Genomic DNA, 23,513 nt, shown 5'->3' on the forward strand with positions numbered 1-23,513 from the left:
TTTCTTACCTCGTGAAGTCTTAGGGTTTTGCTTATATATTCAATGATTTGATGATTATATTTCCACTCGTTTCGACAGGGTAGTAGCGACAAAGCGTACCCAAACGAGCCAGAACAAATATGTCAAAATCCACATAGGGAGATGCACTACCCCTACAACTTATTGAATTTGGTATTTTTTAAAGACATTTTACAATTTGAAATAAGTATCAAGTTCACGAGTGTATTCTGAACCGACGAAATAAGATTTGCCGTTTGTAGTGGATAATAATTCCTTACAGCAGTTGAAGTACTGGCGAACATAGACAAGTGTAAATAAAAATTTACTCTTCATGACAACATGTATTCATTGGTTTGAGTTAGCATATATCTAAAAGGCTAATAATCAATATTATTAATCATAAAGAAAATAACGTGCAAACTGAATTACAAGATGAGTGAATATCTCAGACATGACCATCCACCCAACAAATTAGAGGGAAAAGCCGAAATATTCTTACAATATGTGATCTAGATGGGTGCCATGATCGCTGTAAGATGTCTTGAATTGCTTTTGCGCATTTTTTTTTTATTATTATTTTGACAATATTTATTATTTAGATGTCATAAAAAAATGCATCCGATATCAATCATTGGTTCTATATCATATAGGACTGAACATTGGAACCTATCGTATCTATATATCTCGCTCTACCTACGTGACATTTGTTCTGTATGTAAATTAAAACATCTAACATGGATGGTTCTATCATTATTGTAACTTGATTGTGAACACATTCACACGCATAAATTTCCATATCTTATCAAAGGGCAGAGATTCAGTGAAACATATTTATATGGAAATAAGTCAAAGGTGAGAAGTTCACCTCGTTTTATATTTGTTTTAACATTTCCTTAATTCTAATATTACAACTGAGGTCGCAGTGATGCAGTGACCATATATCACACGGAATAGTCATGATACAATGCTTCCAATATGTGAGTACACGTGTCCTTGAGATTACCTTAGTATATCATTATCCTGAATTCAGGACCCTTTGTGTTTTACTTATAAGGTGTTATACTGAATTATGATGCCTATCTGTTCGTCAGCCCAATCACAGACACAATACTTTAAGATGGTGTAAGTACGTGTATTTATATTTTTCTGCCTGAGTATTTCTAGAGGATGTGTACTGCTTCGACAAATGAATTACCCAAATTATGTCCTAATGATAGATTTATTCGAACATTCAGGAGTCTGGGCCGGAAAAAATTCCCCTTGTTATAGAAGTTGAGGAAATCAAGGATGAAGACCGTCTTCCAGTATGGAGGAAGGTTTGCTTCGCTATTGGTGGGGCGCCATATCAAATGACTAACACTGTGATCAGCTTCTTCCTCAGTATCTTCCTCCTCGAGGTGGCACAGGTAGACCTAACGATGTTATCATTAAAATTTCCAAAACAGTTTATTTTATCTGTATTAGAGAAAAATATATACCGAACAAAAAATCGAAATCTGTAAGTTTTCAAAATCATTCCTGTGAAAAGTGTATTCCTGCAAGCCTTTTTAATTCCAATTCATTACGAAACTATCTGTATCTTAACCGACACATCCATATGCTATGAAATGTCATCTCCTTGTTGTTCCTTTTTTAATTATCTGCCGAAGAGTATGTGTAAGTCCTTTGCTGAATATGTTATAGATTCCTCCTCTGTACGTCTCCGTCATCGTGTTCAGCGGGAAGGCATGGGACGCTGTAACTGACCCCATCATAGGAATCCTGGTCAGTCGCACTAATACAAGGTTCGGCAAGCTCCGCCCATGGTATGTTATGATCAGTTTTTTCTTCCCTGTTTTCTTCTTTCTGTCATACCTATCTCCTTATACCTACTTATTCACAAACACCGTTTTCTTTGCAGGATACTGTTTTCAACTCCTTTCGGATGTGCAACCTATTTTTTCTTGTGGTTTGTTCCTGACCTTAGCGACGAAGGAAAACTGGGTTATTACTTTGTCTTTTATTGCTTCTTCCAAGGTTTTCTAACAGTGAGCATTTTTTAAAATCATATCTGAGAATTAATTTATATTTATTTATGACTGTCTTTGTTTGAGAGTTGATTATATGCCGGTAAAATCACCCTTTACAATGGAATCCATTGAAACTCTCTTTCGTTTCGTTTCACTGTGAAACCACAAGCAAACATCACACAGATTTAATGATTGACGTTTCCTTTCCTAATCTTTATTGTTTAGATTGACACATTGTAAATTTAAACACTACTTTTGATTATAACTGATACACTAAATAAATGTTAATCAATTTAATGTGACAGATATAAATTCCTGATATGCTTTCCATCACTACATCATTCAAATTTTAATATTTAACTTCAGTTAAATTTGATTTCTAATAATCTTTTATAAAATCAGCATTTGTTTTAGTCAAATAAATTATTACAATAAACTTTTGGTGTAATTTATCAGTAAGATTTTGATATAACCATGAGATGATTGATGACCAACAATGAAATCCGTGACAAGTTCTAGTGATCTACAAGCGAAATGTGTACTCCGTGGCAGAGATGATGAAGTGACTGTGATCATTGTGGTTAGCGATAGATGCTCCCTTGAGTTTAAACAAAACACTATTTCTTCAATGATTTATATGTGGTTAACCAACATGACAAGAAAATACGCTAATGTTAAGAGCTCTTTTATTGCAGTGTCTCCACGTGCCGTACACATCCCTCACCATGTACATTACTGGCAGTCAGAAAGAGAGAGACTCGGCTACAGCTTACAGCAAGTATTTACTCCACAGCACACTCCTTCGTGTCTAAACATCCATCGTAGAATATTTCATCACGTTCCACAAATATAGAACACAATATCTATTTGTGATGCTTGACTTCGCATTTCGTCCTTTGTCAGTCTGTCCATCCGTCCAAATGTAAACATTTCTATTTCATTCTAGAGTTATGTACCTTATTGATCAGGGTCAGTTGTACATGTCACGTGTTCATAAACGCACTTATGACCGCATGCGGTTATTTTGACGTTTGCTAATTTTTTCTCATGAACTCGAGGAAGAATTCCATTGAAAACTAGTTTTGGTCATTTCAGCTGTTATTTTATATCTACGTAGAGAAAATTTGTAACTATGAAGGTTGAATTATATATCCTGTTTTGAGTTCATGCAGTGTCCAAAGTGGCCATCAGTGATCATTTGGGCATTTTATGATTGTTATCGGCATTACCACAAGGTTTATAAAAGGTCTTATTTGTTTATTCCGCATCTCCAGATATATAGGATATTCAAGATGGCCGTAAGGAGCCTTTTAGAAGCTATGACATTGAAGAATGTTTACGCTAATTCTGAAAAAAGAAACTTCAACAAAGATGCACAAATACCAAGACGGAAACATAATCATAATCAAAACTCAATTTCAATAAAATCAGGGTAATATTTGAACAAAAGAAAGAATCTTGACACAGTACAAGAAAAATAAGACCAGGTGTTCCCGAAGAGTAAGCGTCTTCTGCTTCTCTGACGACATCCGCCAGGTAAATTTTGGTCAATTCAACTTAGCAATGTCACAATATCAAATGAGAATAAGGTATACAACAACGGAAGCAACAAGCAAAGCAACGAGCATCAAATATACCCAGCTTCATATCGCATACTGATGAATACTTCTCCACGCTTCATTATGAAATTGACCAGTATTACAGAATATCAATAGCTATTTCATGAGGTGAAATCCTATATTCCTTTCCAGTTAAAGTCTGATTAGGCACATTAAGACTGATCACAAACTTCGCATCCCTTCTGGATAACTTTGTCGTTATACTTTGTGGCACATTTTGTCATGTCTTCTTACAGTACTAGTTTTTCTTGATGATTGTGAAAAAGACATGTAAGTGAATCAAATCTTTAGATGTTTAGAATTAGATACAGCAGAGCAAAATAATGAGGAACGTCAAGCATATGTGTACGAATTCAAACGTGGCACGCACATTCTACTAGCAATGTATTAATTGCGTTAGCTGTAACTCATGTAAACATATATTTGCTTAAGAATCAGAGACGACAGTACGGAAGCATATTCCGGCCACGTTGTGTTTTATTTTAACTCGAAATTTCAAGTTAGTAATCCGAAATTTTGAGTTAGTAATCCGAAATTTTGAGATATTAACCCGAAATTTCGAGTTATACTAACTCGAAATTTCGAGTTGCCAACTCAAAATTCCGAATTGTTATCTCGAATTTCGAGATAAAATAAAACACAACGTGGCCGGAATGTGTACCTTTCAAAGATATTTTCCCTTTTTTCCTCACTTATTAATTTGGTTTACTGCTGTACAGTTTCATTAAATCAGACACATCGTCAGATTTTTTATCTTCGTCGTGGGTTTCAGGAATGGTGTCTGAGGCCATTGGAGTGCTGTTAGCATCCTTGGTACAGGGACAAATCATAGATAAATACCGGATAGCGGGGGATTGTAAGGACGACAAGGCTACTGCATCACCATTACAGCTCGAAAATCAGGTTTTATTTATGTTGTCTTCTTCGCACTGGACATTTGATTTTTCAACTAGATGTAGATTATGTAATGTTTCCTGTCCTATTTTTCTCTCTAGTAAATCAGTTACACCTCGGTGCACGCCCATCCCGGTCACATGATTCTCTGGTCTATCTACACGTAAAGAAATGACGTGATATATGTGGCGTAGAAAGCACACATTTCAATTTTTGACATATCACATTGTGTCAATTGGAATTAACTCTTAGTCGCCGTTTGATATAATCAGCATCCTATGTTGCTAAGTATAATCCAGTTTTCCGAATTAAAAGAGATTACTTTGAGAAATGTGATAAGTTTTCCTTATTATATTAATTTATCATTTCAAATATGAATGAATTACTTTTGCAGAAACTGTCGTACATATACGGGTCTGCTGCAATGATTGGCATATATCTGTTTTGCTGCTTGACAGTGTTTTTTGGCACGCGTGAAAAACAAGGTTTGTGATGTGGTTTTCACTCCCTTTTTTAAGTCCAGTCATTGGTATCCATCTCTAGTGCTTTTTAGTTTCATTTACCAGGTTATTGACTATTATTAAAAATATTCTTTGTAATTATGATAGTTATGAGCAGTGTTTTTTCTCCATACGACGACATCAGTCAACATGAAGATAGTACCCAGTCATGACATTAGAAATGCAATTGAATTCCTGGTAATCATTATATTCTATGAGTTCGGTAACAAGCCTACTTTTGATGTGCAGTACTATCATCTTCACCTCCTTCTAAGAAAGATTGGTAACAACGATCTTTCAGGGCATTTGCAGTTCTTGATTACCTATTGTTTCTTAACATATAGAATAGTATAGCCTACATCGGTTTTATAGATAACCATTTTGAATTGATAATAAGAAAACTGTTGCAGTCCTAAACTGTCCTAATATGATTGCTTAATGATATATAGTAAGTTAAACTACATGTATACCTTTTGGGCGGCGCTTTCAGGCCAACATAGTTGAATTGATAATAGGGCCTCATAAGAATATCACACAATACGTGAAAGAGTGATTGGAGAACATTGTATAAAACAGATTTATCAACATTTTCAATAAAACAGAAGTCATCCACAGAAAATTTGACCCTTTTTTCTTTACCTCACTCTAGAATTCACAGTTTGAAACAAAATGCTTTGTTGTGTTGAAATGCCATTACCATTGTAAGGTTATCCACTGCAGAAAAAAATCATGACACGTGTGATATGACCTAGCGCAGTTAAAACTGGCTGAAATTTTCTATCGTTTTCATTGTGACGTCAAAACAACATGTGTTAATTCTATTGTGACGTCTCCAAAGAAAGAGATGAAAAGTAAAGATATCGCAAAATTAGATTTTTTTTTTCATTCTAATAACTGATAAATTGGGATAGGTAATGAGTGCTCGACTGTCTTTGTTTTCATCGTATGCTAAATTACAATCACAATGACTATGCATGGTATTTTTTCTAATCTATAGGTATAGTCACAGATAATAATGAGGGATTCTGTTCTGGACTAAAGTTGGTGCTTGGCTGTAAATCATACGTCCGTTTATCTTTTGCCTTCCTCTTCATTTCCCTAGCTATAGCAGTAAGTACACTTACACATTTTATACAGTTTATATTAAGGAAAAGTCTTTCGATCATAATAGTCAACTTAAGCTAAATATGCTATTCTTCGTTGCGTGTTGTACGGATGATCGGCCTCCTTCAACTTGCGTAATTTTGCGTGTTGGATACACGTCGCTGTTTCATGTCCAATTGTGAAATTGAAACCTTGTCGTTTAGTTGAAAGGCAAGTAGGTTACCACTGCTACACGCATGCTGTTATTTTTTGATGCGAGATTGACCAACATATATCAACAATCCATAATTTCTGCAATTTCACGAGATGTAATGACCACGACTGTAAAACTCTGTGCTTCGATTAAAGGGTTTTTTAGGTTACTCTGGAGTAAATTTGTCAAGATTTGTTGCCCCTAATCCCCTTAAGCGAATCGCCTATCAAATATTTACTCCCTGAAATGAGATAACCTCAAAGGCCAGAGAGCCTTTTAGTATTGACTGGAATGTTTTTGTAACGATTCATCAGCAGATAGGTGTTTCAGTCCTCTTAATGTGAGACATGACTTATCTCACTTATCACTTTCAGTTCTATTTTGAATCGATATGGAATCTTCTATTCAGAAGTCTGAGAAAAACTTTAAACTTATTATTTTATATGTAGTATACTATACTATAACTATACTATATTGAATAATATATTATATCTATTATGAAAAAAATGAAAATCATTGGTGATGTGTTCTTTGAAGTTCCAAAGAAACTGTTGGTTTATTAAATATGGAAATAAATTAAAATGCAAAATATCATGTAATGATCAACTAGTATTTATATATCTCTATTCATTTATTAAGAGGAAAACATGGGAGGAAAGGGGTCGGCTTTAATTGATACAGGGAGGAGGCAGTGCTCATAGCAGACAGACTGTCGAAAGACTTAGCCGGAGAGTTTGACCTTAGGTCAAGGGAGCTGTCACTGCTGTAGGGTTGGCTTTGCGTACACCTATTAATGATATAGTTGGTAGGGAGGATAGAGTGGGGCATTGAGGGAAATGCGAGAGTACAGACGTGTTGGTTTTTCTCCGGCATACTTTGCAGGAAAAAAATGCTATGGATTGTCTTAGATTTTGTGAACTTATTAGACAATACGGTGTAAAGTGTAGATAAACTCATACAAATAGAACTGTACTGTTGATGATGTATTCTTAATATTTCTGGGTGTGTCCGGTCGCGTTACAATATTTGTGACAGCTTCGAGGTTATATATGAACTAGTGAAAGTAGGACCAACAGTAATGTTGTGTGGCTGAATAATGAAAAATGGCTGGAAGACGCTGATATATAGTGGTGAGTCCGAGGACGTAACAGTTGTATGATGCAGTCTAATTCATTTGGTACAATCTTCTATAAACGGTTCATCTTCAATGATCACCATATGGACTCTAGGTTGATGAGCTTATTACATTGTGTTTATCTGCTGTAAAAGATCAGGAACCGGAGTGATTTCGATCATCGCTTAGTATTCTTTTCATGTGGACATCAAATAATCGAGGTAAGACCAGGCCTTATTTTATAGTATCCCATTTGCTCAGATGTTTACTAGTAATGTGAGATAAGTCGTGTCCCTTGGACCAAGCCGCTTATCACGACTGACGCCACTGCACAGCAACACTACCATTAATTCAAATTAAATACAAAAGTGATTTCAAGACACGAAAATGGCAAACGACAAGGACTTATTGAGTACAAGAAAACAGACTGTATTGTTAAGCTCTTTTTATGCAAAATTTGTGTCTCGGCTCATTTGCAGGCTCGGTTCTGGATTGGATTTTTGTTTCGAACTCGTTAAATGTTATCAATGCATGTGCAATTAATGTTTCCTGAGTGGACAGACAAGAATGTGTCGCATACTTTCTTGACATCAATACAACTTAATGTCCGTAGCGCAGTAGTGGTGTTACCTGACTAACTAAATAGATGCTGATACTGCTACATTCTATAAACTAGTATTCACAAGATAGCCAGGACTAGCAGAGAACACGCCATGGTCAACGGTCGAAGCGAGGCATGAGTATCGCGGTAAATGAAGCCAGTGTCATTTTACCTTAGGATGATAATTCGCGTCTTGGACTAATGTGGACAAATTAAATGTTCTTCTGAGTGTTATAAATACGACATACGAACCTATACCTATTTGTGTTCGTGTGATCGCAGCAACTAGTTAGGTTGTAGCAGCAGAAGGAAAGGATTCAATTTGTATAAAAAAGGGATTTAATGACGACTCCGTCGGATTTTCAGGAAATGTCATTGAGGACCATACCATCTGAAAAACATCTTGATATCAAAACGTTCACTAAAAAAACACACATGATTGGCCATATTACTGAAATGAAGTACAAAATAATGAACAGATTCAGCATAGTCCGACCAGCTGTTCATCAGGAAGAATCTACAAATATGGGTCGACGGCATGATTAATTAGGTCAGGAGTGATCATTTGGCTATTCTTTGAACATCACCGATTGTTTTAGCAAGAAGTATAATGGAATGTTGACATTATTTAAACACGAATACAGTTCTGTGATATGCCTGCATATATATTACGTAGATATTATTTTCAGTATTTCAGTATACCAATGAGTATTGTACATGTAATATGTAAGGGGAAAAATCAATTTTTATAGATAGCTCTAGGCCTCCATAGTGAAATCAGAAAACTGGAATTAATTTCAAACAGGAAACATGATTGTTACATGTCAAATTTGTGTTTGTTTCCCTAATCTATTTCGCGCAGGCTTAAATAGGTACTGGGAGTGGGACTTTGTTGATAGCAGCCTTTCAGTTTGACCTGAGGTCAATGGGACTGTCACTGATGTGGATCTGATTTTGCGTATACCTTAGTGGTAGGGGGAGATCATTGTGAGTCATGCGGAGAAATATAGGGGATGGGCACCTCGGTTCCAGGGTGTACACATTTGGCTGAGGTAGTTTCTGAAATATGTGATTTACTGCTGACTCCGGCAGACTTTGCTGAGGTAAATCAATTCAGGTGTTGTTCTGGAATTTACAGACAACGCGATCTGTAAATAAACATGTAAGAAGAACTTTTTTTCTGTTGTGATTATTTTTCCCGCGGAATTGTCAACCCATTAGATTATGATAACCATTGGTTTTTGACGTAATGTTTCAGGTCGTACAAGGAAATCTTGCACTATTTACAACTCATGCTATTGGCTTAGGTGACTATTTCTCCACATTCATGGTTATTCTCTTGGTAAGTATTACACGAGGTTTGCAGTAACTTTCACGACATACTTTTTATTCGTTTGAATAGTGTCATGGTTCAGAAATCACTCAACATTTAAAAAGATAGAAATTTTCTAAGTTTAGAAACTAGTACACCTCACTATCTGGACACTGACATTTATTTCGGTCAATTTAATTTTTCTCAGTTGCCTCACTGGCGAGTCTTAGAAGGACGGGAAAGATTATGTAAAGTGAATATTTAAAATTTCATTACTGGGTTTTATCGTATTTACTTGTTTGTTTAATAATTTCTGTTTGACAGGCGACGTCTATATTATCCATTCCTATATGGCAGAAAGTTTTATTGAGATTTGGTAAGAAAGCAACATATGCAACGGGTATAATTGTAAGTGTTTTTGTGTTACTTCTGATATTTATACAACGGTAATAAATATTTTTCTTAAAATGTTATAAGTATACGTTTACATATCAAACAGATACGGGTTTTTTTATCACGTGATTGCCGTGTTATTCAGTTTACCATATAAATATCTACGTATATTGTTTCATGCATTAATTCATGTTATATGACTTATTGTGATGTACACTTACATTGTAACATCACCATAGAAACGATAGATATAAATAATTTAACCTGAAAAAAATTCTGAAATATTTTGCTAAAATAATATTGATTATTTAAATCTTATTGAAATCATATTTATTGCTCTCTGTGACGTAGTTGGCGTTTATTATCGATGTGGTTTATTTAATTACAGATGTTTATACCGACTCTACTGTCCCAACTTTATATCAATGACAATATCTACGTCTATTATGTTATACTGGTCCTAGCGGGATTCAGCGTCGCCGTGTCCTTGCTATTACCATGGTAAATACAACTTTATGCTAGTACTTCTGCAGTATTCTTCATTCTTTCCTCTTTGATTTGATAAACAATATCTTTGTCATTACTATATCCATCTTCGAAGTAAAATGATTCGCTCAAAGTTTTGTTTTTAAGAAATCCACAAATGGTACATACTTCTGCATTGAAACGATTCTTACCATTTTAGGTCGATGCTTCCTGATGTCCTCGATGAATTTATGCTGGAGACAGGACAACGAAAGGACGCCATATTTTATTCATTTTATGTGTTCTTTAATAAGTTAGCTGCCGGGTTGGCCCTAGGGATTTCACAAATTGTTTTAGAGTGAGTATATACAAAGTACCATGAATATATTTTATTGTGATATGGATAGCCATTGGCCTTTTCTGCCTTTCACTAAAGGTAGTGAACATTTAACGTCTAAATGTTTTACTTGTCTGTTCAAACTGTGTTTAAAATTGACAATTTATGTATTTTGTAATTTTGATTATGGAACTGTAAACGATAAGTAATGTATTTGAAAGGGAGATATTTAAAGGGTCGAACATGAATAAAGAACAACACTTACAACAAAAAAATGTATGATTAATTGCAAAGTAAAGCATATGGAATAATACATTTCTTTATACTTGTCAATCACGTCATATCACATTTACATTTCAAGCACATTACATTACATCTGTATCAGACCAGATAAAAGAACGCTATTCTCTATTTCACTTCTATCTGTATACAGAATAGGTGGCTACCAGACGGGCGAATGTCGCCAGCCAGCTTCCGTAGCCCTTGCACTGCGATTACTCATCGTCCCCGGTCCTGTCATCTTCTGTCTCGTTGCTCTCCTCTTTCTCTGGATGTACCCTATCAACGAGGAGAGACGGAAGCAAATCCGCAGCCTGATAGCAGAAAAGAAGTAACTTTTGATTGGACACAGCCGACGCAGGGTCAAGGTCACTACCTGTATGCATGAGCATGGAAGCACATCATGCTTTATATATTTGCTTTTGCCGGTTTGGTTTTTCCCTGGAAATAATTTCATGCGTATTGTATTTTTTATTGCGAAACGTTAGACAATCGAAATTTCCCGATACATTTTTTACATGCAAGTATAATCTAAATACAAATTAAATTGTGACCTTGACCCAAATAAACATAGATATTTCACTTATATCTGCACGTGTGATAACGTAATGCACCTCGCAAATATACATCGTCATATTATTTAAGGTTAAGCATCCGCTATTAATAATACAACCTCCCCAACATCGATATTTGAGATTATTTTACAGTGTATATCTAAAATGACATGTCAAAGGTATATTTACAAAAAATTCTTCCCTACAGAAGTTAATAAAACTTCGCTGTACTGGCAATTGGCTTAAACACAATACTTTCATTTTGAAATCGATTGTTAGTTCAAAATTTTGGGACATTTTTCGATAGATTTTCTTCATTGGTAGCAATTTTTTTCTCTCCTAGATTTGTTTATGTTGCACCTATATATTCTCCCATAATCAGGGACTTCCTCATAGTGCTGTGAGTACGCCAGGCGACATCATTGTTTTTGACGTCCGATCATGACATTACCTGCCACAGATATTTATCTAGAGATCAAGCAAAAATGTTTTATTCTCGTGTCAGGAATTAACCATTTATATGTTGCGATGTAATTATTGTAGGATTACACAACCTGTAACAACTATCCATAGACATTCGAAACATACACTTATATAGATTTCAAATTCTCACATTAGCTAATCTCCCTAATTTGTAACTTAGGAATCAGATATATCCATGAAACCAAAATGAGTCAGGAGTCAGGGGATATACGTGAGACATGTTACAGTATTATGGCACGAGTATCACGACCTTACAGGAACTGATTCCATCCAGGTTGTTCTCTGTATGCAATAGATTGCGAACAGCTCCAAAAACATGACTCCTGGCTTCGTTTTGTATTGTGAAGGGTTCACTAAAATCCGGGTTTCCTAATACCGGTACCGCGGTCCTACTTTTCTGATGATACCAACCTTTCGTAACAATAGATGAAAATCAACCATCGCATGAAACTTTTTCCTACTCTGTGTTTTTAAATACTGCTCTTCCTCGCCAAACCGATATTTATTGTGATGGCTTTACTGGTAGTTGCCTTGTCATACACCAAATGCAGTATACCCTTCAGTAATTTGTTCATAATCTTAGCTAAAAGAGCATGTGTTTTTCTAATACCAGTTTGGAACGACCTTTTCCAAACTCAATTACAAATACCCACTTCTTCTGAGAGTCTGTTGAATGCGGACACAGTATCTGCCAATAACCTGTTGCCATATCCACCGCTGTCACGTCATTGAGCTTTCCATCATGCACTTAAAGTTGTTTTAGTAGAATCTTTCTATTCAGTCCTCGACACTCCGGTTAACAAGGTCCTTAGATGATGTAGATTTATTTCGTCTGTCCATCCTACCTGTAATGATAGTGCAGTAAACCACCAAAGAAATATCTCGTTGTATTCACTTGCTTTAGGAGCTTCAGTCTAAAAGCAGCTATCTTTGTTTAGAATTTATCTTTGCCTTTTCCATCTTTAATTCAAGCTTCTTCAGTTTTCTTTTGTGGTCACGATTTTTTCCCGCCTGATTCCATTTTTTAGCCTTTTGGGTTGTAGATTTTCTTCTTTCAGTTCAGCTTGAACTTTGAGACTTTTAATTTTTGCTTGAACTGCCCTCAGTTTAGCACTTTCACAAATCTCTTCATTAGCCGACATGTGTTTGATGATGTAACGATCGCTACCGCTTCTGATAAGGACCTCCTCTTCTCAATTATCCCACAATACTACCATCGGAATTGGCAACCCAATTAAAGAGAGAATACATGCTCAGCTGTACTAATTAATTTTTGCTTGGGACAGAAAGACAAAAGTGCTCGCCACTTTTGTCACTTCACTCTCGCCAAAATACAGCTTATATTTTAAGACACTGACCATGTATTCTATTTATCTTGCAACATTAATTGCAAATCAGCCAATAAAAAACTTCAACAGTTTTTTGTTCAATCCTTATTTACCTGACGTTGACGTTACACTGAATTTTGCCTGATGACGTGCGCCAAAACAATTGTTCCGCGAAATACAGTTCCAAACTTCGACGGATATAACAATTTTTATGAATTTTGGTATATAAATTTGTTCATTACAACATACAAAATGACCTATTTCAACAGATATTCCTATTGTGAAACGTAATTTTAAAGGAAATTTATCCCGTCGAATTCACGTACGTGCTAAAATACAGCTATTTTCCGTAAATGCCGAACACAGCACAAAAACATATGTGTATTCAGACAATGACACTGCCATTTACAGGATAGAGAATGTATGGTCAATATCTTCATGTTAAGTTATATTTTGACGAGGGTGAAGAAAGGCTCGCCACTTTTGTCTTTTTGTTCCAAGCTTGTATTGCAAGACACTGACCATGCATTCCATTTATCCTGCAACATCGATTGAAAATCAGGCTACAGAGAGTTGTTCAATCTGTGCTTACCTGGTGTTAACGTTGTCGAGTTGTTCCTGATGACGGACGCCCATGTAAATAATCCGCACAGAAATATAGTTCAAAACTTCAACGGATATTTTATGAATTTTCATACATCAATATGTTCATTACAGCATGTAAAATCGTTTATTTCAACAACTTTTTTATATTTCTTGACGTAATATTTAAGTTAATTCAGAGAGTTGTTCTGTCAAATTACCGCTTGTGCTAAAATACAGCTGTTTTCCGTCACTGCCGAATACAGTAAAAATATATATGTCAGGTGTATTCCGACAATGGTGGTGCCAGTTGCAGGACAGATGTTATTTAGTTCCTGTAGAATAAATCAACCAGCAACTCTAAGAGTAATGGTATTACCGGTATCGTCATTGGATAACCACTAAACTGCTGAAACTAAACTTCTTAACAGAACGTTCGCATTGTAATCGTTAAATCTCTCTATTCATGAATTGTCCTCGGCATTGTTCCACAATATAGCAAATGACATAAAATTGCAATAAGGCCGGTATAAGTTATAATTGCAGCGCAGTCGTGAAAGGAAGCATTTCCTTCATCAAAGCCGCATTTTGTCTTCGGTTTATCATATTTTTTGTTTAGTTCAAGGGCCACCAGCTAAGAGATCGGTTTGGCGGATAGTACGGAGAGACAATGTTGGTAATGTAATTGAAGTGGTGATTATCTCCCTTTACCTGTAAGGAAACATCAGGTGCGAGTGAAGTCGTAAGCATCCTCGATGCTACAAGAGTTACGATTACTTTCAATTACCGCAGAAAGCGAAAGTGAACGAAACTTAAATTATCATTCTCTAATTTGTAATTCATCATGAATCGTAAGACTATGCAAGGACACCCTCTATGGTCTGTACCGAGTGGGTTTGGTTGGTTACACAAACAGGCTGTGCAATCTGACCTTGTCTACACATGGTACGATAGAGTACAATAGAAACAACGTAGAAAATTGAGGACATTTAACAACAAAAATTAATAATTACTTAAAGATTAATAGTTTGGAACAATTCTAAACATTGAAGATATCTCTATTATGTTGTTTAATATATCCTTAATTACTTCTTACAGTGTACATTAAGACCAAGCACTCGTACGCAGTGTCCGTAGCGTTATGCGCATGCGTATAACATACTATTTCCTCAACCAAAACCGGGTTGTCGATCCAAGAAATGCTGTAATAAATCTTTTTTAAGAGCCAATACAAAAAGACGGATTTATACTAGTTCAAAGGCATTAATAAACGTGGTTTGAAAAACTCATCAATATTAAATAGGTACAATGTTGATAAATAACATCAACATGGCACTTCATAAGTGCCCGGCTAGCTCAGTCGGTAGAGCACGAGACTCTTAATCTCGGGGTCGTGGGTTCGAGCCCCACGTTGGGCGTAAAATTTTTCTTTTTTTATATTTACCTGCACGAAGTGTTTGTATAATTGTGATATCATCTACAATGTATGAAAACGGATCTGGCAAACAATTGTAATACATATGTAATATGTTCATGTCGCATTTGGTTTTACTAATATCAAATTTAAGAATAAGGCTTTTCTTTTGTTTACTGTGTTGGAATTCCGAATTATTTTCATTACGGTTTGTCATTTGGAATTTCCAAAATTTCCCGGGTGTGATTATAAAAATGATACAAACGTGGGATAACGATATCTATGATTACATGTGCAGCACTAGGTAGGCCTGGGCTTTTCGTAGAGACTTGAAAGTAACTTACATATCTATTTATTCCTCTTTTAAAACATGTTCAAAATTCGTTAAGAATGTATTTAAGAAAGCTGCAATTATCAGTCAGTAACTTAAAAAGTTTCAATTACAAAATAAATTTTTGTTACCTTATGCATTTCGTTCAGTTCATTGATATTAATGTGAATCTTGATCTTTCGTTACAACACTTAAAAGAGAAAATCGATCTCATCTCTTGTAGATGTTTTGCTAGCATTTTAGTGTTAATTGTCATTTGCTGGTAAGTGCCAAATTCGCCTGAGGACAGCTGACGAGGTAGACAATGATGCTTACCATAGTGTGTCGTAATATAGTGGACAATTACTTGATTAAAATGAAATAAAGACAATGTAGTCTTCAAAGCTAAGAGCATAACGTTAAGTGGTGATATAGCACGAAATTCTAAAGATATGTTATATATTATAACCAATTAGAAAATCCTTACTAATCTGAAGAAATATGTTTTCCTTTATAACCTTATTTTGTAAATCGTCAGTCGTAAACATATCTATCCCCTTCCCCCTATATCTCTCTCTCTCTCTTTTCTCTTCTCTCTCTCTCTGTCTTCTCTCTGTCTCTCCCTCTCTCCCTCTCTCTCTCTCTCTCTCTCTCTCTCTGTGTCTCTCTCTCTCTCTCTCTCTCTCTCTCTCTCTCTCTCTCTCTCTCTCTCTCTCTCTCTCTCTCTGTCTCTCTGTCTCTCTCTCTGTCTCTCTGTCTCTCTCTCTGTCTCTGTCTCTGTCTCTCTCTCTCTCTCATTTTCCTTACGAGCACTATATTTCCTGGTGACACTTTATAAATATGATGTGGGTTATACTATGGTATCGTTACATGAAGAGGAGATATACCTCACTGTACATCATATCATGCTTGAGTGCGAACTTCTCTACCACACCTCGTTGTGTACATTATCTGTATGTAATATACAGACCGTCTTCAAATAAACAGGTTCGCTTAATAAAATGCGAATATCAGACGATACACATATTTCGACTATGAAAGAAAACGTAAAAAGAACTTGAAATGATTAATTTTTAAAATGATAACATTGATAAATTTATTCATAATATTTAAGTAACATTTTTATCTATTTACTTATCTTGGTAATGTAAACATATCAAAGTGTATTCAAAACCTATTTTTCATCAGTACCTCTTCAGCACTGAGGTCTATCATTGTCTCCTTAGCACTGTGGTCTATCAGTGTCTCCTCAGTACCCGTGGTTTATCAGTGTCTCCTCAGCACTGTGGTCTGTCATTGACTCCTCAGTACCCGTGGTCTGTCATTGACTCCTCAGTCTCCTCAGCACTGTGGTCTATCATTGTCTCCTCAGCACTGTGGTCTATCATTGTCTCCTCAGCACTGTGGTCTATCAGTGTCTCCTCAGCACTGTGGTCTATCAGTGTCTCCTCAGCACTGTGGTCTATCAGTGTCTCCTCAGTACCCGTGGTCTATCACTGTCTCCTCAGTACTGTGGTCTATCACTGTCTCCTCAGTACTGTGGTCTATCATTGTCTCCTCAGCACTGTGGTCTATCATTGTCTCCTCACTGTGGTCTATCATTGTCACTTGTCTCCTCAGTACTGTGGTCTATCATTGTCTCCTCAGCACTGAGGTCTATCAGTGTCTCCTCAGCACTGGTCTGTCAGTGTCTCCTCAGTACTGTGGTCTGTCAGTGTCTCCTCAGTACTGTGGTCTATCAGTGTCTCCTCAGCACTGGTCTGTCAGTGTCTCCTCAGTACTGTGGTCTGTCAGTGTCTCCTCAGTACTGTGGTCTATCAGTGTCTCCTCAGTACTGTGGTCTATCATTGTCTCCTCAGTACTGTGGTCTATCAGTGTCTCCTCAGTACTGTGGTCTATCATTGTCTCCTCAGCACTGTGGTCTATCAGTGTCTCCTCAGTACCCGTGGTTTTTCAGTATTTTCGCAGTATTCGTGGTTTATTAGTGTCTTTCCCCTTACTCATGTATTTGTACATCTAAAGGTGTATAGAAGTACATCCAGCCTAAGTGTAGAATATCTTTTTTCTCATTTCAGGAAGAAAGCATCCGTACCAAAGAGGATAGAAAATTCGCCTCCTCCACCAGATGAAGTGTTTCTGACTAGTGCTAGTTATGATACTATAGACGAGTATAGTACTGAAGTTTGATTCCCAATAACTTACCGTTATACAAAACATTTATGTCACAAAACAAACTTTTCTCTTTGCTGTGAGGATATAATTGACCAATATTCCAACACAGTGTCTGCAGAACAATCTTACCGAGAAATCTTTCTCTCGTATCAATGGTTATAACTTCTATCGCTTCTGTCGGGTCCAACAAGTGTGATTTATACACACTGATATAACATTTTTCTCTATTGTTGTAAAATGTATATATTTAATCATGTCAACAATAAAATTGATTGATAGTGCCTATGTCAGCTTCCTCTCATTTGACTGGTTTAAAAGAACGCTGGTACTTTACTGTCCTTTCGGTTTATTGCTAAAGGATTTTTCAATACATATCAATTTTGATAACGAACGGTATAATATCTTCATATTTCTCAATATTAACATATCTTGTGTTTCGTTGTTCTATATAGATATATTTTCTCTCGAGTCTGCTCTTTGTTGATTTTCATTTTTTGTATACACACGGAAATTGAATGACTGATCTATGTGTGTAGACGCTGTGATTGTGTTTGGTCCATGTGTTTAGAAACGCTGTGGTTGATTTTGGTCTATGATTGTAGACACCGTGAAAAATTTTTTTTTCACATTAATATTACTAAAAATGAACTACTTAGACAAATAATCTTGAAAATGAGGTTTTTATTGGTGTAAAAAACACGCCTCTTCGTATAATTTCATTCAGTTTTTAATACAAAAACAAGATATGAAATATTTTCACACTCATAAACCCATGCTGACCATATTGAAAAAAAAAATTTAAAAAAATATATATATAAACTTATATAAACATTAAAGTTTCAATATCGATTATGTTGTGGCTATGATTTGAACACCCAAATGGACGTTTTAAATTGAAATTCCCCAAAACTCTTCCCCGTTTTTTGGACGTTTTAAGTTGAAATGCCCCAAAACTCTTCCCCGTTTTTTGGACGTTTTAAGTTGTAGTATCCACTTCACTAGATTTGCGTCGTAAGTGGCCAAAATTTAGCAAGTGTTAAGTTGTAAAAGTCCAAAACGGACGTCCACTTCAAATTACTTAGGTGCAATGGACCTACCTGCTGGGTTGAATTTTCTCCTCTTGTTTTCGTCCTTGTGTGTTGATGAGATAGAATATGTTGTCTCTGTGTAGATACTGTTTTTATTTCGTCCTTGCGTGTTAATGAGATAGTATATGTCTCTCTGTGTAGATACTGTGGTGATTTCGTCCTTGCGTGTTGATGAGATAGTATATGTTGTCTTTGTGTGTAGACACTGTTTTTGCGTGTTAATGAGATATTATATGTCTCTCTGTGTAGATACTGTGGTGGTTTCGTCCTCGTGTGTTGATGAGATAGAATATGTTGTCTCTGTGAAGATCATGTGGTGATTTCGTCCTTGTGTGTTGATGAGATAGAATATGTCTCTCTGTGTAGATCCTGTGGTGATTTCGTCCTTGTGTGTTGATGAGATAGTATATGTTGTCTCTGGGTAGATCATGTGGTGATTTCATCCTTGTGTGTTGATGAGATAGTATATGTTGTCTCTGTGTAGATCATGTGGTGATTTCATCCTTGTGTGTTGACAGGTCTTTACTTCACTTAATCTCCCATCCCCGACACAAGAAATGAAATATGCAGAGGAAGAAAGCAAAGTGCTTGCCTCAATTGAATACGGGTTATTTAGGACATGTGATAAAATAGGATAGAATCAAGTAGGACAATCTTTTGTAATCACAAAGCTATAAATGACTTGATGACGACAAGTGTGGTGTCAGTGACTGAAAGAATCAATGTCGTCATGATTCACGCTAATCAATACAACGTATTCATTCAGGTTCGCAAATACGTAGGACCAGTCTCCCAGGCATAAAATGGCTCTTATTGTTGTTTCGTTCATTGTAGTACGAATAGTCGTGACTCTTAAATCGATAACGGAATGATGCAACGTTGCTCCAAAAACTACATGGTTCCAACAGATTAGTATTACATTTCAACAATGTGTAAGGCAACCACGTGCTTGAAGAACTTGGACATGATCTTTCTGACAACAACCTAGCTGAATATCCAGATTATAACAGTTCTATATTTACCCAATCATATTACTAGTATAATCACATCGGTCGAATGACGAGGTAAAAAAAAGCTGCTAATTTTTTTTCTGGGGCTAGGTGAGATTTGTTCAACATTGAAGTCTTGAGTAGAGAAACGTTCCTAATCTTTTACAACCAAGACCCGTTCTTTGAACATACACTTTTCAGCCTGTTATCCAGTGTGTCCCCCTTGTAGTATTTTTTGAAAATCATGTCACAAGTGTAATATACCCTTGAGCGTTTTTCATTGGCTGTACCAATCAGAAATCAGTGGCAATGCCACAATAAGGACAATGACTTTACGTCATGAATTAAAAGTTATGTAACAAAATGGCTGCTTCCCTTTCATTTTGTCCTCACATTTTCAGACATTTAGACATGTAAAACTCTTCTGTTGAACCAGAGAACAGTTTGGTCCGAGTGTTCAACATAACACATGCTGACCAAAAGCCGGTCAACAAATGTTTTGTTATACCTTCTATCATTGATATCTATAAAAATAAATCATTAAATAACGAATCTTTATTTATTTTAACAACAACAACAACAACAACAACAACAACAACAACAACAACAACAACAACAACAACAACAACAACAACAACAACAACAACAACAACCGAACAGTAATGAGAACAGTAATGAGCTGTGACGTCAACATCGACTGGTCATCTTCATGTAACCGTTAGTAAGGGTATAAAATTTTACCATATCATCTGACATAAACACATTATGATAAACTGGGTTCACAAATTGTGACGCTGTCCTCGTTTTTAACCTTACTTCGCTAACACGATGACTTATGTAATCCGATTTTACATATCATCTGCTCAGTTAATTATCGGCATTGTCTTTCTGGATATCACACTTCAAATGTTCGATTGAAACTAATATTCTAGATATTATCACCCTCTGATCAAATGTGAAAAAAAGATTAATTTTGATATAAATATTCAATAACATTTTTTGGTTAATGATGTTACGAAATAAATGAAGTATATATGAAAATTTTCTGATAAAAGCTGCCAAACCTCATGGTGTATAGGTCTGAGGTAAAAGATATCTCGCAGCGTGTGAATCAATCTAAAACTGTAATATATGGATAAACATACCTGTTAAAATAAATTAAAAGAATAAAAAAATTAAAAAATCTAATTCATCTTCACGTATTCTCACATTTAGAACTGATCTCAAATTCAAGAGTCTCGTCAGCAATCTTTAGTACACGAAAAAAGAAACCCGTATCGCATTTTATTGAAAATAGAAAAAAGGAAAATGAACAAACGAAGGAAAATAACAGGCAGTATTGTCTATACATAATGTAACCGGCAGTATTGTCTATACATAATGTAACCGGCAGTATTGTATATACATAAAGTAACCGGCAGTATTGTCTATACATAAAGTAACCGGCAGTACTGTCTATACATAATGTAACCGGCAGTATTGTCTATACATAATGTAACCGGCAGTATTGTCAATACATAATGTAACCGGCAGTATTGTCTATACATAAAGTAACCGGCAGTATTGTCTATACATAAAGTAATCAGCAGTATTGTCTATACATATACATAATGTAACCGGCAGTATTGTCTATACATAAAGTAACCGGCAGTATTGTCTATACTAAAGTAACCGGCAGTATTGTCTATACATAAAGTAATCAGCAGTATTGTCTATACATAAATTAACCGGCAATATTGTCTATACATAATGTAATCGGCAGTATTGTCTATACATAAAGTAACCGACAGTATTGTCTATACATAAAGTAACCGGCAGTATTGTCTATACATCAAGTAACCGACAGTATTGTCTATACATAAAGTAACCGGCAGTATTGTCTATACATCAAGTAACCAGCAATCTTTTCTATACATAAAGTAACCGGCAGTATTGTCTATACATAAAGTAACCGGCAGTATTGTCTATACTAAAGTAACCGGCAGTATTGTCTATACATAAAGTAACCGGCAGTATTGTCTATACATAAAGTAATCAGCAGTATTGTCTATACATATACATAATGTAACCGGCAGTATTGTCTATACATAAAGTAACCGGCAGTATTGTCTATACTAAAGTAACCGGCAGTATTGTCTATACATAAAGTAATCAGCAGTATTGTCTATACATAAATTAACCGGCAATATTGTCTATACATAATGTAATCGGCAGTATTGTCTATACATAAAGTAACCGACAGTATTGTCTATACATAAAGTAACCGGCAGTATTGTCTATACATCAAGTAACCGACAGTATTGTCTATACATAAAGTAACCGGCAGTATTGTCTATACATCAAGTAACCAGCAATCTTTTCTATACATAAAGTAACCGGCAGTATTGTCTATACATAAAGTAACCGGCAGTATTGTCTATACTAAAGTAACCGGCAGTATTGTCTATACATAAAGTAACCGGCAGTATTGTCTATACATAAAGTAATCAGCAGTATTGTCTATACATATACATAATGTAACCGGCAGTATTGTCTATACATAAAGTAACCGGCAGTATTGTCTATACTAAAGTAACCGGCAGTATTGTCTATACATAAAGTAATCAGCAGTATTGTCTATACATAAATTAACCGGCAATATTGTCTATACATAATGTAATCGGCAGTATTGTCTATACATAAAGTAACCGACAGTATTGTCTATACATAAAGTAACCGGCAGTATTGTCTATACATCAAGTAACCGACAGTATTGTCTATACATAAAGTAACCGGCAGTATTGTCTATACATCAAGTAACCAGCAATCTTTTCTATACATAAAGTAACCGGCAGTATTGTCTATACATAAAGTAACCGGCAGTATTGTCTATACTAAAGTAACCGGCAGTATTGTCTATACATAAAGTAATCAGCAGTATTGTCTATACATAAATTAACCGGCAATATTGTCTATACATAATGTAACCGGCAGTATTGTCTATACATAATGTAACCGGCAGTATTGTATATACATAAAGTAACCGGCAGTATTGTCTATACATAAAGTAACCGGCAGTACTGTCTATACATAATGTAACCGGCAGTATTGTCTATACATAATGTAACCGGCAGTATTGTCAATACATAATGTAACCGGCAGTATTGTCTATACATAAAGTAACCGGCAGTATTGTCTATACATAAAGTAATCAGCAGTATTGTCTATACATATACATAATGTAACCGGCAGTATTGTCTATACATAAAGTAACCGGCAGTATTGTCTATACTAAAGTAACCGGCAGTATTGTCTATACATAAAGTAATCAGCAGTATTGTCTATACATAAATTAACCGGCAATATTGTCTATACATAATGTAATCGGCAGTATTGTCTATACATAAATTAACCGACAGTATTGTCTATACATAAAGTAACCGGCAGTATTGTCTATACATCAAGTAACCGACAGTATTGTCTATACATAAAGTAACCGGCAGTATTGTCTATACATCAAGTAACCAGCAATCTTTTCTATACATAAAGTAACCGGCAGTATTGTCTATACATAAAGTAACCGGCAGTATTGTCTATACTAAAGTAACCGGCAGTATTGTCTATACATAAAGTAACCGGCAGTATTGTCTATACATAAAGTAATCAGCAGTATTGTCTATACATATACATAATGTAACCGGCAGTATTGTCTATACATAAAGTAACCGGCAGTATTGTCTATACTAAAGTAACCGGCAGTATTGTCTATACATAAAGTAATCAGCAGTATTGTC

At 35.6% G+C, this 23,513-nt stretch overlaps 1 protein-coding gene and 1 non-coding gene across 2 annotated transcripts; both read left to right on the forward strand.

Moving 5' to 3' along the window:
- Positions 1–513: 513 nt before the first annotated feature.
- LOC132565613 (sodium-dependent lysophosphatidylcholine symporter 1-like) lies at positions 514–17,678 on the forward strand. The gene is made up of 14 exons (XM_060230258.1): positions 514–531; positions 1,236–1,406; positions 1,684–1,805; positions 1,901–2,027; positions 2,705–2,783; positions 4,401–4,531; positions 4,917–5,007; positions 6,020–6,132; positions 9,293–9,376; positions 9,671–9,754; positions 10,128–10,240; positions 10,425–10,562; positions 10,975–11,151; positions 17,567–17,678. The coding sequence occupies exons 1-14, from the start codon at positions 514–516 to the stop codon at positions 17,676–17,678; spliced, it is 1,560 nt and encodes a 519-aa protein (XP_060086241.1).
- Positions 15,113–15,185, forward strand: Trnak-cuu (transfer RNA lysine (anticodon CUU)). Its single transcript has one exon. It is a non-coding gene; the product is annotated as a tRNA-Lys (tRNA).
- Positions 17,679–23,513: the final 5,835 nt, after the last annotated feature.

Source organism: Ylistrum balloti, unplaced genomic scaffold (assembly GCF_031769215.1).
Source record: "Ylistrum balloti isolate Yb309-2 unplaced genomic scaffold, AGI_CSIRO_Ybal_v1 Utg369726, whole genome shotgun sequence".
Classification (NCBI taxonomy): Eukaryota; Metazoa; Mollusca; class Bivalvia; order Pectinida; family Pectinidae; genus Ylistrum; species Ylistrum balloti.